This window comes from Ranitomeya variabilis, chromosome 7 (assembly GCF_051348905.1).
Source record: "Ranitomeya variabilis isolate aRanVar5 chromosome 7, aRanVar5.hap1, whole genome shotgun sequence".
Lineage (NCBI taxonomy): Eukaryota > Metazoa > Chordata > Amphibia > Anura > Dendrobatidae > Ranitomeya > Ranitomeya variabilis.
Genome location: NC_135238.1, coordinates 36,694,717 through 36,709,661, shown reverse-complemented (window position 1 = coordinate 36,709,661; position 14,945 = coordinate 36,694,717). Strand labels below are relative to the sequence as shown.

At 42.9% G+C, this 14,945-nt stretch overlaps 1 protein-coding gene across 1 annotated transcript in view; it reads left to right on the top strand.

Moving 5' to 3' along the window:
* The window catches only part of LOC143785742 (cytochrome P450 2K1-like), a 53,280-nt gene extending 38,587 nt beyond the window's left edge, over positions 1–14,693 (top strand). Inside the window, exons 6-9 of the mRNA XM_077274834.1 lie at positions 9,630–9,771; positions 10,666–10,853; positions 11,014–11,155; positions 13,881–14,693. Coding sequence (XP_077130949.1) covers positions 9,630–9,771; positions 10,666–10,853; positions 11,014–11,155; positions 13,881–14,068 — 660 coding nt within the window. The 3' untranslated portion in view covers positions 14,069–14,693. The remainder of the gene's footprint in view (positions 1–9,629; positions 9,772–10,665; positions 10,854–11,013; positions 11,156–13,880) is intronic.
* Positions 14,694–14,945: the final 252 nt, after the last annotated feature.

Genomic DNA, 14,945 nt, shown 5'->3' with positions numbered 1-14,945 from the left:
ATTTCAAGTAGGGACCACAGACAGGCTATCAAAGGCCTAAAATAACAAACAATAGGCTCATGGCAGTTTTACAGCGGTTACATGGATACACAGGCAGCTGGTGGTGAGTGGAGGAGTATTTCAAGTAGGGACCGCAGACAGGCTATCAAAGGCCTAAAATAACAAACAATAGGCTCATGGCAGTTTTACAGCGGTTACATGGATACACAGGCAGCTTGGTGGTGAGTGGAGGAGTATTTCAAGTAGGGACCGCAGACAGGCTATCAAAGGCCTAAAATAACAAACAATAGGCTCATGGCAGCTTTACAGCGGTTACATGGATACACAGGCAGCTTGGTGGTGAGTGGAGGAGTAGTGCAAGGAGTGTCTGTCCCAGTACTCCCAAAATATAAATAGATGTGAATGTCTCGCAAAACAACCAAAACAAAAAAAAAGGTGGCATACTTAGGTACAGGGGTGGGCTCATCTACTGAGTTTCTGACATAGTAATTTGGCAGTAACTATTTAATGGTGCCAATATAGGACACAGACACAGACTACTTTAAGTTGCATCATAGATGTCTACAAATTTGTATTGTCAGTGCCAGACATTGAATGATGTCAGCGAATAGACTAAAGATTGGTGGAGCTGTGCGACATAATTTTGCACGTGGTAGAGCACATTTTGAGCTGGGGTAGGGGGGAACTCTCTTGAGGCCGGCGGGACCGCCCCAGGGCCCCTCATGTTACAACGGTGTGTCTGACGTTGGGTGCGCACCACCACCGCCAGAGACACTACATTGTACTATGAGGGACCCAGTAGCAATGCCGTCAACCAAAAGCGAGCACACCCACCTCTTCAGACAACCAGCAGTCTCACTGGTGCTTGCGCCAAGTCGCGATACCACGGCCCCGTGTGGGAAGTTTTGCCATTTAGGGAGGTGTAAACATGTCGTATGCTGTACAATCAGCTGCAGCAAATTAGACATTAGAAAAGTAATTCACAGGCAAGAGCTTTTCATAGGAAAGCTAGGTGTCGGCCTGGCAAGGTGGGGCAAAAGATTTCGAAATCCAGTTGTGGTTCATTTTAATGAATGTTAGATCGTCAACATTTTGGGTAGCCAGACGAGTCCTTTTTTCGGTTAATATTGAACCTGCAGCACTGAATACTCTTTCTGATAGGACACTTGCTGCCGGGCAAGCAAGCTCCTGCAATGCATATTCTGCCAATTCAGGCCAGGTGTCTAATTTTGATGCCCAGTAATCAAATGGGAATGACGGTTGAGGGAGAACATCGATAAGGGATGAAAAATAGTTAGTAACCATACTGGACAAATGTTGTCTCCTGTCACTTTCAATTGATGCAGCAGTACCTGTCCTGTCTGCGGTCATAGCAAAATCACTCCACAACCTGGTCAGAAAACCCCTCTGTCCAACGCCACTTCTGATGTGTGCACCCCTAACACTCCTAGTCTGCTGCCCCCTGGAGCTCGTGTGAGAACGATCACGTGCGCTGTGTGCTGGGAATGCCTGAAGCAAACGGTCAACAAGAGTTGATTGTTTGGTTGCTAATATTAGTTCCAAGTTCTCATGTGGCATAATATTTTGCAATTTGCCTTTATAGCGTGGATCAAGGAGGCAGGCCAACCAGTAATCGTCATCGTTCATCATTTTCGTAATGCGTGTGTCCCTTTTTAGGATACGTAAGGCATAATCCGCCATGTGGGCCAAAGTTCCAGTTGTCAAATCTCCGGTTGTGATTGGTTGAGGGGCAGTTGCAGGCAAATCTACGTCACTTGTGTCCCTCAAAAAACCAGAACCCGGCCGTGACACGCAACCAATTTCCTGTGCCCCCGGGAAAGGTTCGGCATTAAAAATATACTCATCCCCATCATCCTCCTCGTCCTCCACCTCCTCTTCGCCCGCTACCTCGTCCTGTACACTGCCCTGACCAGACAATGGCTGACTGTCATCAAGGCTTTCCTCTTCCTCTGGTGCAGACGCCTGCTCCTTTATGTGCGTCAAACTTTGCATCAGCAGACGCATTAGGGGGATGCTCATGCTTATTACGGCGTTGTCTGCACTAACCAGCCGTGTGCATTCCTCAAAACACTGAAGGACTTGACACATGTCTTGTATCTTAGACCACTGCACACCTGACAACTCCATGTCTGCCATCCTACTGCCTGCCCGTGTATCCTCCCACAAATAAATAACAGCACGCCTCTGTTCGCACAGTCTCTGAAGCATGTGCAGTGTTGAGTTCCACCTTGTTGCAACGTCTATGATTAGGCGATGCTGGGGAAGGTTCAAAGACCGCTGATAGGTCTGCATACGGCTGGCGTGTACAGGCGAACGTCGGATATGTGAGCAAAGTGCACGCACTTTGAGGAGCAGGTCGGAGAACCCAGGATAAGTTTTCAATAAGCACTGCACCACCAGGTTTAAGGTGTGAGCCAGGCAAGGAATGTGTTTCAGTTGGGAAAGGGAGATGGCAGCCATGAAATCCCTTCCGTTATCACTCACTACCTTGCCTGCCTCAAGATCTACTGTGCCCAGCCACGACTGCGTTTCTTGTTGCAAGAACTCGGACAGAACTTCCGCGGTGTGTCTGTTGTCGCCCAAACACTTCATAGCCAATACAGCCTGCTGACGCTTGGCAGTAGCTGGCCCATAATGGGACAACTGGTGTGCAACAGTGTCATCTGCCGATGGAGTGGTTGGCAGACTGCGTTCTGTGGAAGAGCTGTAGCTTCTGCAGGAGGACGAGGAGGAGGAGGAGGAGGAGGAGGGGGTGCGAACGCCTACAGCCAACTGTTTCCTAGACCGTGGGCTAGGCACAACTGTCCCGAAATTGATGTCCCCTGAGGACCCTGCATCCACCACATTCACCCAGTGTGCCGTGATGGACACATAACGTCCCTGGCCATGCCTACTGGTCCATGCATCTGTAGTCAGGTGCACCTTTGTACTCACAGATTGCCTGAGTGCATGGACGATGCGCTGTTTAACATGCTGGTGCAGGGCTGGGATGGCTTTTCTGGAAAAAAAGTGTCGACTGGGTAGCTCGTATCGTGGTTCAGCGTACTCCATCAGGGCTTTGAAAGCTTCGCTTTCAACTAACCGGTAGGGCATCATCTCTAACGAGATTAGTCTAGCTATGTGGGCGTTAAAACCCTGTGTACGCGGATGCGAGGATAAGTACTTCCTTTTTCTAACCAGAGTCTCATGTAGGGTGAGCTGGACTGGAGAGCTGGAGATCGTGGAACTTTCGGGTGTGCCGGTGTACATGGCAGACTGAGAGACGGTTGGAGACGGTATTGTTTCCGCCGGTGCCCTAGATGCAATATTTCCTCCTACAAAACTGGTGGTTCCCTGACCCTGACTGCTTTTGGCTGGCAAAGAAACCTGCACAGATACTGCCGGTGGTGCGGAAAATGGTGGCCTTACAGTGACGGAAGGGATGTTGCGTTGCTGACTAGCTTCATTGGCCGAGGGTGCTACAACCTTAAGGGACGTTTGGTAGTTAGTCCAGGCTTGAAAATGCATGGTGGTTAAGTGTCTATGCATGCAACTAGTGTTTAGACTTTTCAGATTCTGACCTCTGCTTAAGCTAGTTGAACATTTTTGACAGATGACTTTGTGCTGATCAGTTGGATGTTGTTTAAAAAAATGCCAGACTGCACTCTTCCTAGACTCGGATCCCTTTTCATGGATTGCAGACTGAGCTTTAACCGGATGGCCACGCAGTCCTCCAACAGGTTTTGGCTTTGACACGCATTTTGGGCCAGATACGGGCCCGGCAGATGGAACCTGTTGCGATGTTGATGCCTGCTGCGGCCCCTCCTCCACCTCCGCTTCTGAACTACTGCCGCCTGCACCCTGTTCCCCCAATGGCTGCCAATCGGGGTCAATAACTGGGTCATCTATTACCTCCTCTTCGAGCTCGTGTGCAACTTCGTCTGTGTCACTGTGTCGGTCTGTGGTATAGCGTTCGTGGCGGGGCAACATAGTCTCATCAGGGTCTGATTGTGGATCTGTACCCTGAGAGGGCAATGTGGTGGTCTGAGTCAAAGGAGCAGCATAGTACTCTGGCTGTGGCTGTGCATCAGTGCACTCCATGTCAGAATCTACTTGTAATGGGCATGGCCTGTTAAATGTTTCACTTTCTAAGCCAGGGACGGTATGTGTAAAGAGCTCCATGGAGTGACCCGTTGTGTCGCCTGCTGCATCCTTCTCTCTTGTTGTAGTTTTTGCTGAGGAGGACAAGGAAGCGACTTGTCCCTGACCGTGAACATCCACAAGCGACGCGCTGCTTTTACATTTAACAGTTTCGGAAGAGGAGGCAAAAGAGCTAGAGGCTGAGTCTGCAATGTAAGCCAAAACTTGCTGTTGCTGCTCCGCCTTTAAAAGCGGTTTTCCTACTCCCAGAAAAGAGAGCGTTCGAGGCCTTGTGTAGCCTGACGACGAAACTGGCTCCACAGCTCCAGACTTAGGTGGAATATTTTTATCCCCACGACCACCTGATGCTCCACTACCACTACCATCATTACCAGCTGACAATGAACGCCCACGACGACCTCTTGCACCAGACTTCCTCATTGTTTTAAAATCTTAACCAAAGTAACTTTATTTGTTGCTGTCAAACAACTTACACGGTGAGCTATAACTTCAGTATGATTTCAATATCCCTTAACAGGTTGGTGAGACCACAAGGAAAATCAGGCACAATGTTACACACTCTGTTTTCTGTGGCACAAAATCACAGAGATGACACACGCAGGACTGTCACTCAAGCACTAATGTCAATATTAATCTCCCACCTAATTTTTTATTTTTTTTTCTCAGGGAGACTTTAGAAACCAAATAATATTAAAAAAAAACCCCAAAAAAAGGCTTTCTATGGCCCACAATTAGAGAGAGAGAGGTGGCACACCCAGGAGTCAAGACTGGCACACAAGCTGAAAGGGCAATATTACTCTCCCACTGTTTTTTTAAGTTTTTTTTCTTTTTTTTTCAGGGAGACTTTAGAAACCAAATAATATTAAAAAAACCAAAAAAATAAATAGCCTTTCTATGGCCCACTGAATGAGAGAGAGGTGGCACACCCAGGAGTCAAGACTGGCACACAAGCTGAAAGGGCAATATTACTCTCCCACTGTTTTTTTATGTTTTTTTTCTTTTATTTTCAGGGAGACTTTAGAAACCAAATAATATTAAAAAAACCAAAAAAAAAAATAGCCTTTCTATGGCCCACTGAATGAGAGAGAGGTGGCACACCCAGGAGTCAAGACTGGCACACAAGCTGAAAGGGCAATATTACTCTCCCACTGTTTTTTTATGTTTTTTTTTTTTATTTTCAGGGAGACTTTAGAAACCAAATAATATTAAAAAAACCAAAAAAAAAATAGCCTTTCTATGGCCCACTGAATGAGAGAGAGGTGGCACACCCAGGAGTCAAGACTGGCACACAAGCTGAAAGGGCAATATTACTCTCCCACTGTTTTTTTATGTTTTTTTTTTTTTCAGGGAGACTTTAGAAACCCAATAATATTTAAAAAAAAAAATAAATAGGCTTTCTATGGCCCACTGAATGAGAGAGAGGTGGCACACCCAGGAGTCAAGACTGGCACACAAGCTGAAAGGGCAATATTACTCTCCCACTGTTTTTTTATGTTTTTTTTTTTTTTCAGGGAGACTTTAGAAACCCAATAATATTTAAAAAAAAAAATAAATAGGCTTTCTATGGCCCACTGAATGAGAGAGGTGGCACACCCAGGAGTCAAGACTGGCACACAAGCTGAAAGGGCAATATTACTCTCCCACTGTTTTTTTATGTTTTTTTTTTTTCAGGGAGACTTTAGAAACCAAATAATATTAAAAAAAACAAAAAAAAAAAGGCTTTCTATGGCCCACAATTAGAGAGAGAGAGGTGGCACACCCAGGAGTCAAGACTGGCGCACAAGCTGAAAGGGCAATATTACTCTCCCACTGTTTTTTTAAGTTTTTTTTCTTTTATTTTCAGGGAGACTTTAGAAACCAAATAATATTAAAAAAACCAAAAAAATAAATAGCCTTTCTATGGCCCACTGAATGAGAGAGAGGTGGCACACCCAGGAGTCAAGACTGGCACACAAGCTGAAAGGGCAATATTACTCTCCCACTGTTTTTTTATTTTTATTTTTTTTTTCAGGGAGACTTTAGAAACCAAATAATAAGAAAAATAAATAAATAAATAAATAGGCTTTCTATAGCCCACTGAATGAGAGATAGCACACACAGCAGTGGCACACAAGCCCTGACTGAGGCCAATATTTTTCTACCACTGATTGATGTAGTGTTTTTGTGTTGAGGTAGAATTTAGAACACAAATCACGGAAAAAATAAATAGGCTTTCTATGGCCCACTCAGTGAGAGATGGCACACACAGGGATGGCACTGTAGCAGAAATGCCAATCTTAATCTCCCACAAAAAAAAAAAAAAAAAAAACAGGGACTGTCCTACAATTACTATCTCCCTGCAGTAATCTCAGCCAGGTATGGCAGGCAGCAATAGGAGTGGACTGATGCACAAATTAAATAAAAAGTGTGGACAAACAAAAAAGATAGCTGTGCAGAAAGGAACAAGAGGATATGTGCTTTGAAAAAAGCAGTTGGTTTGCACAGTGGCGTACACACAGCAATACTGCTATCAGGGAGCCTTCTAGGGCAGCCCAATGAGCTACAGCGCTGAGGAAAAAAAAAAAAAAATAGCTTCCACTGTTCCTGCACACCGAAGGTGGTGTTGGACAGTGGAAATCGCTACAGCACAAGCGGTTTGGTGGTTAGTGGACCCTGCCTAACGCTATCCCTGCTTCTGACGAAGCGGCAGCAACCTCTCCCTAAGCTCAGATCAGCAGCAGTAAGATGGCGGTCGGCGGGAACGCCCCTTTATAGCCCCTGTGACGCCGCAGACAGCAAGCCAATCACTGCAATGCCCTTCTCTAAGATGGTGGGGACCAGGATCTATGTCATCACGCTGCCCACACTCTGCGTTCACCTTCATTGGCTGAGAAATGGCGCTTTTCGCGTCATTGAAACGCGACTTTGGCGCGAAAGTCGCGTACCGCATGGCCGACAAGCACAGGGGTCGGATCGGGTTTCATGAGACGCCGACTTAGCCAAAAGTCGGCGACTTTTGAAAATGATCGACCCGTTTCGCTCAACCCTAAACCCCAGGTAAAATTACCTGGTCTTTGCCCATCCCTTTTGAGTTGACCTCATGGATTCTTCCTCTGCAGGGTAATAGAACTGACTGACTTTTCTACAGTTTATGCTATGTCACCTTTTTCCTCTGGTTCAAAGCGGGAGTAAGTCACTACAGACTAGTCAGTGGCTGCTACTTTTAGCTGCCACTGTGCTGCCAAAATTGTGATGACTATACATTTTTGTTGAGTAAGGCACAGGATCTGCAAGATGTTCAAGGTGTTCTTTGAATATAAAGCAATTCGCATAATGGTTACAGCCTCTTTATGAGGCTGCAATCTTGGTAGCTACATACAGTATTGAGGCACAGAGCTTGTTGGTTACATATCTCCTGACCAATGTTTATGCAGGAGCATGCTGATGTATCTTCCATACTGATGCACTTAGTTGTCAAATATTGCCTGATTTAATGTCATCACAAGTTTCCTGTGACGCTGAGTTACTTCTCACTTCCAAGCCACGATACAGGATAATCATGGAGTACGAGATCAAAAGCCAGGAAGGTACATCATAAACATAAGTGAAAGACAGAACAAGGTCCAAGGTCAGGCAACAAAAGATCTACAAACAGAACTTAAGGCACAGAGAGACAAATCACATTTAGCTGAATGTACGTCTGGCAGGGGTCTAGGAGTAACAGCCCAGTTAGATAGCCTGGCCATCCCCTTCGATAATGAACACCTGGACACAGCCAGGACCTCCCAGTCTCATCCAGTCTGGTACAGCTCAGCACGCCCCTGTACCAGACTGGATGATCGAGTTGTCAATCAAAGTACTGACAGGTGATAACAAGGGGAATATTCGTGTTATGTAATTTTAGGAAACAACGAAAGCTCAGACATATTTTAATGAAGAAACCTACAAGAGAAAAAGTGAGCAAAAAACCCTGCCATAACTAAGTAGAAAAGTAAAAGAGCATTTAAATAACAGAGTTTTTAGTTAAAAATGGCACAAAAACCATCCCACCCCGTCAAGGTAACTCTGATCGGGACAGTCCTACGCTGTCTAATGTTAAAACCTTACCATGTGTTAATGTTGACCTCAGTGTGAATAAGGGCAGACAAAAAGACTGGGCCCAACCAGTGAGACACCAGACTGGGGAAGCCTTATGTACAATTTCCAGCTCAGGAGAGGGGAAGGCCACAACCAGGTTTGCACAGAATGCAACAATACGAAGAAAAAAAGCACAAAAATTGAGCTTAACTTGAGTTGGTACACATGCAGAAGTTAAACGCATGTTCACATTGGCCACAACACATATAAAACCTACAAGAGAAAAAGTTAGCAAAAAAACCCTGCTGTAACTAAGTAAAAAAGCAAAAGCACATTTAAAAAACACAGAGTTTTTAGTAATACTGTTTTTGATTAAAAAAAATAGCACAGAAGCCATCCTACCACGTCAAAGTAAATCAGAGGATCAACAGAGTCCATGTTGTGGTGAAATTAGGTCACAGTCCACTGTTGCTAAACTGCTTTGCTGACAGCCCTTTTAACAGCTCACACATTATATTCTCCTAAGGAGTCATCACTTCTTTAAAAACCCAGGTAAAATTACCTGGTCTTTGCCCATCCCTTTTGGGTTGATCTCATGGATTCTTCCTCTGCAGGGTCCTAGAACTGACTGACTTTTCTACAGTTTATGCTATGTCACCTTTTTCCTCTATTTCGAAGGGGGACTAAGTCACTACAGACTAGTCAGTGGCTGCTACTTTTAGCTGCCACTGTGCTGCCAAAAATGTGATGACTATACATTTTTGTTGAGTAAAACACAAGATCTGCAAGATGTTCAAGGTGTTCTTTGAATATAAAGCAATTCGCATAATGGTTACAGCCTCTTTATGAGGCTGCAATCTTGGTAGCTACATACAGTATTGAGGCACAGAGCTTGTTGGTTACATATCCCCTGACCAATATTTATGCAGGAGCATGTTGATGTATCTTCCATACTGATGCACTTAGTTGTCAAATATTGCCTGATTTAATGTCATCACAAGTTTCCTGTGACGCTGAGTCACTTCTCACTTCCAAGCCACGATGCAGGGTAATCAAGGAGTCCAAGGTCAAAACCCAGGAAGGAACATCATAAACAGAAGTAAAAGACAGAACAAGGTCCAAGGTCAGGCAACGAAAGATCTACAAACAGAACTCAAGGCACAGAGAGACAAATCAAACGTAGCTGAATGTACGTCTGGCAGGGGTCTAGGAGTAACATCCCAGTTAGATAGCCTGACCATCCCCTTTGATAATGAACACCTGGAGACAGCCAGCGCCTCCCAGTCTCAGATTGGACGGTCAAGCTGTCAAACAGCACACAAACAGCTCAGCACGCCCCTGTACCAGACTGGATGATTGAGTTGTCAATCAAAATACTGACAGGTGATAATATACGTGTTATGTAATTTTAGGAAACAACGAAAGCTCAGACATATTTTAATGAAGGTAATCTACTTGGTTCCGTCCTGGATCTCTTCGGTGCTGGAACTGAAACTACATCTTCAACAATCCGCTGGGGAATTTTATTGATGATGAAGTATCCGGAGATTCAAAGTAATTCTTGATATATTTTTAAAAGTTATATAAGACTGTAGGTGAACAACTACGGTCTCCCAAGACCACCAAATCACCTTTTTCTGAAGGCTACCACTTTACCCAGATTTTCTGTTATTTATTCACTTTTGTATCATATTCCATATACCTGTACAATGAACTTCTTTTTGATGACCTCCCCTGTAGAAGTCAAATTGTAAATGCAATTTTACTATAATTGTATATGCAAATTAACAATTAAGTTGAGGTAATTCTAGTATATATTTTTTACATTTATTGCATGTTTAATATTTTCCAATGCTCTAGAATAATGCTGCCACCCACCCTAGACAGAGGGGACATGTGATTTTTGGTGGAGTGTGACATTTAGATTTCTCCTAAAAAAACTTTTTTCAAAGCCAATAAAAATCCACATTTTTGTTTCTTCAAGCTTTAGAACTTTGCTATGTGAACTAGTATACAGTGAATTCTTGATGTAATCTCTAGCAGTCCAATAGAGAATGTATGGAGCCGCAGTGCCCATGCTTGATTTCCACTCCATTTAAAGTAACCTCTCATGTTCCCAATCCCTATTAACCTGCAGATATAGGGTTAATCTTCAGGTTAATACCATTCCAAAGCTGCCCAGCCCCTGCACTGAAAGCTCGGCTACTGAGAGGAAATTAACATTATTCCTCTCAGCATCCTCTGGCATTCAGTCATAGTGGTGCAGCTGGCGCGGCTTCAGTCACCGGCCAGTACATAGTGAGTGTCAGCTGTATCCACGCCCTAGCACTGACTTACAGCCCATACAAATCATAACAAAAATCTATAATATATTAATTAAATGCATTGGTATTGTTGTGCTAGTACAAAATGTTACTGTAACAAAATATGTTTTTTTTTTCTTTATAGAGAAGGTACAGGAGGAAATTAAAACACATATTAAACCTGGACAGCTGCCGACAGTAGAAGATCGGAGGAAAATGCCTTATACTGATGCAGTAATACATGAAATACAAAGGTTTGGCAATATTCTCCCATTAAACGTGTCACACTCAACTCCAACTGATGTGTATTTGCGGGGTTACCTGATCCCAAAAGTGAGTTTTGTTAAAAAAAAAAAATGTTGTTATGCTCAAATACTGTATGCACTTACCTATTTGTAAAAGGGACCGCTATGGGGTCCACAGCCATCCAAATAATCTTACATTTTTAAATGTATATAATAAAAAAATATATTTTGTGATTTATTGCTCACAGGGTACAGAGGTTATTCCATTCCTGACATCAGTTCTCTATGACAAAACTCAATGGAAAACTCCCTATGATTTCAATCCTAATCACTTCTTGGATGAAAATGGGAAATTTGTCCGACCTGATGCATTTATGCCATTCTCAGTAGGTAAGTAATGATGACTGATGAGCATTAAGATGAAAAATCAAATCATTTTACATGTCACTCAACTGACAAAACACTACCTAACAAAATGACAATTTTTTAACAAGAAATAATTTATATGTTTTCTAAATCTCATATTGTTTCCTCCAAAAAGTAAAAAAAAATGTAGTATGGTCTTATTAAGATGCTCAGAATATGCATGAGCACTTTATAATTTTTTTGCATTATGGGCTAGAGCAATAATAATACTATTAATTTCATTTCTGTTCCAGAGACTAGCGTCTCCGCAAGAGAAAGTGACATGCTGGGTTTTGAAAGACGGGTCACATGTCAGTGTTCACGGGTGATCCGCAGGTGCACAAGCATGCATAGTGAACATGGGATTTCTAGAAATCCCATCCACTATGCTTTAACATCTTGTCACTGAGGGTTTGATGCTCCATAAAGGTGCAGAGTCAAACCCGCAGCAATTCCTGATTGTGGGAACATACCCTTAAGCGGGCACATGTACAGACAATAAAAATAATACAATGTAACACATAGTTCACTGGTTACAGGAGGAGTGAGGGTCCTGCTCCCAAGCTTACAATCTATAAAGAAATGGGGGGACACAATAGGTAGAGCGTGCTTGTTATGTACCATCCAGCCATCATTATGATAAATAAGGGTTTTTATTAGTGTTGAGCATTCCGATACTGCAAATATTGGGTATCGGCCGATATTCGCTGTATCGGAATTCTGATACCGAGTTCCGATATTTTTGTGATATCGGAAATCGGAATCGGAAGTTCCTATAAGTTCCCAGGCGTGTGCGGTGCGTATGGTTCCCAGGGTCTGGAGGAGAGGAGACTCTCCTTCAGGCCCTGGGATCCATATTCATGTAAAAAATAAAGAATAAAAATAAAAAATATGGATATACTCACCCCTCCGACGGACCCTGGACCTCACCGATGCAAGCGTCTGCCTCCGTTCCTAAGAATGCAGTGAGTGTAGGACCTGCGATGACATCGCGGTCTTGTGATTGGTCACGTGACAGTTCATGTGACCGCTCACGTGACCGCGACATCATCGAAGGTCCTTCACTCTCTGCATTCTTAGGAACGGAGGCAGACGCTTGCAGCAGTGACAACAAGGGCTCGTCCGAGGGTGAGTATATCCATATTTTTTTTTTTATTCTTTATTTTTTACATGAATATGGATCCCAGGGCCTGAAGGAGAGTTTCCTCTCCTTCAGACCCTGGGAACCATCAAGGATAGCTTCCGATATTTGTGTCCCATTGACTTGTATTGGTATCGGGTATCGGTATCGGCGATATCCGATATTTTTTGGATATCGGCCGATACTTTCAAATATCGGACGGTATCGCTCAACACTAGTTTTTATATAAAGCTGCATTATCCAGTGGTCAGGGCAGATCTGTCTAAGTGAAGCTACTGTTTGGTCTTCAGTGCACAGAGGATATGGAGGCAGATGAATAGGAAGGAGAAGATTATGATTAACATTTAGAAGGAGGGAACAGTGGAGAGTTAGATTACTGAGTTGAGGTGACAGACCTGTGTAAAGAGATGTGTTTTTAAAGCACGCTTAAAAACATGGGGGCTAGGTATTAGTTGGATCAGCTGGCGGTAGTGCATTCCAGAAAACTGGCACAGCACGAGAGAAGTTTTGAAGACTGAGGTCAGAGGTTTGGATTATAGAGGATGTTAGTTTTAGATCAGGTGCAGAACGGAGAGCATAGGTAGGGTGATAGAAATTAGAAATTAGATATAGGGTGGTGCAAAACTGTGGAGAGCTTTGTGGGTGAAAGAGATAAGTTTGTATTGTATTTTGTAGTGAATGGGCAACCAGTGCAATGGCTGGCACATCGGGGAAGCGGCTGGATAGAAATATGACCCTGGCTGCCGCATTTAGATAGGTTGAAGAGTAGAAAGCTTAGTAAGAGGGAGAGTGATCAGTAAAGAGTTGCTGTAGTCCAGACGAGAATGAATAAGAGCGACAGTAAGTGTTTTTGCAGTTCCAAAGGTGAGAAAAGGTTAGATTTTAGAAATGCTTTTAAGATGAAGGTAACATGAGCGAGTGACTGATTGGATATAGTGAATAAAGGAAAGTTCTGTGTCAACTATAACCTCAACAAAGTGAGTACATTTCCCAAAGTCTTCACTGTGTTTTCCTTCACCTGGGGCAAGAATTCAGTTTGCTTCTCTGGTCCTTTGACAAAATACACTGAACAAGGCAGAGTTGTTTCAATGAGATCCCTCAAGCATGTGTGCATTTACGAGTTGGAACCATTAGTTAAAAAATGTGATTATATTCCAGGTATTTAGACTTATGATGATCAGCATTAATTTCTAAATAGCATAGACATATCTGGTGCAATGAAAGGGAGCAAAGTTGAACTTGTCATCTCTTTCCTAGAACTGGTCCCTCATTTGGCATCCTTGTGGAGGATGGAGTAGAATTGTAATTTTCTATGTAAGTTGGGGCTGGACTGGATACAAAACATACTGGAGCAACGAACAAGAACCATTCAGTCAACAATGCTTTCCAGGGGGTTCTAGGAATCTTTTGTAACTTTCTGTAGGTCTCCTTTTTTTCCATGAGACTCACAGTCATTTAGAGAGAGTTGGAAAATATGCATTATATTCAATTTATTTCATTACTACACGTGTTAGGGTCAAAATCTACTTTCAATATGACATTGGTAACTCACTTATCCGATTTCTACAGGAAAAAGAGCTTGTGCTGGGGAGGCCTTGGCCAAGATGGAACTTTTCCTATTTTTCACTGGACTTCTTCAAGCATTTACTTTCTATCCGCCTTCAGGAGTTTCCAGAGAAGACCTGAGTCTCAAGCCTGGCATTGGATTCACATTAGTGCCCACACCATACATGACCTGTGCAAAGCCAGACTATTAGTTTGGGGTGAAAAACAGAGACAACACAGAGACTGATGTTTATTGTTTGATTACATTTTAATATATTTAATTTTCTATTTTTTTTAATCTAATTTTCAAATCTTTTCAGTTGAAAGCTGTGGAGTAAATGATGCAGTAATCTCCAATTATTTTAATTGACTTTTAAACTAAAGAAATCTTTTTAAGTTTTAGTAAGCTGTTAGGCTATGTGCACACGTTGAGTTAAATTTCTGCACCATGTCGGCATCTCTTGGCAGAAAAAAACACAGCTGCAAAAACTCACGTATTTGCTCCTTTTTTGTACCTTTTTGACCTGCGTTTTTAGTGAAGTCAATGGTGAAAAATGCACAGAGAATTGACATGCTTCAGTTTCTTTTCTGCACCAAATCTGCAAGTCAAAAATACTTGTGTGCATGACACTTCAAGTTTTTCATTCACTTTACTGGCATCAGGTCTTGCCAGAAATTTACACAGAAAAAAATGAGGAAAAAACTCACCAAATCTGCGACGTGTGCACACAGCCAGACTCCTTTGATTAGGGGTATTTTCTAGCACAAATGAAAATTTTAATGTGCTGTAACTGTGCATATTTTTTATTTTGCAATATATTTTTTGTTTTCTCCTGACTACTTGTGCCTTTTATTTGTGAAACAGAAAATAGAACGGACAAACATCGGACAAGTCCGGACAAACATCTAATCCGTATATAGGCATCCTGACTAGACATGAGCGAATTTGTTGGAAAACGATCACCAAATACAAAAATGGCACGAATATGGCACATTCGGATTCTTGATCGTAACCACAAACAACATTTTATAAAACTAGTAACATTCGGTAGAAAGTGTGGGAAAAAAATTTGAGTTGCCACTAAAGTA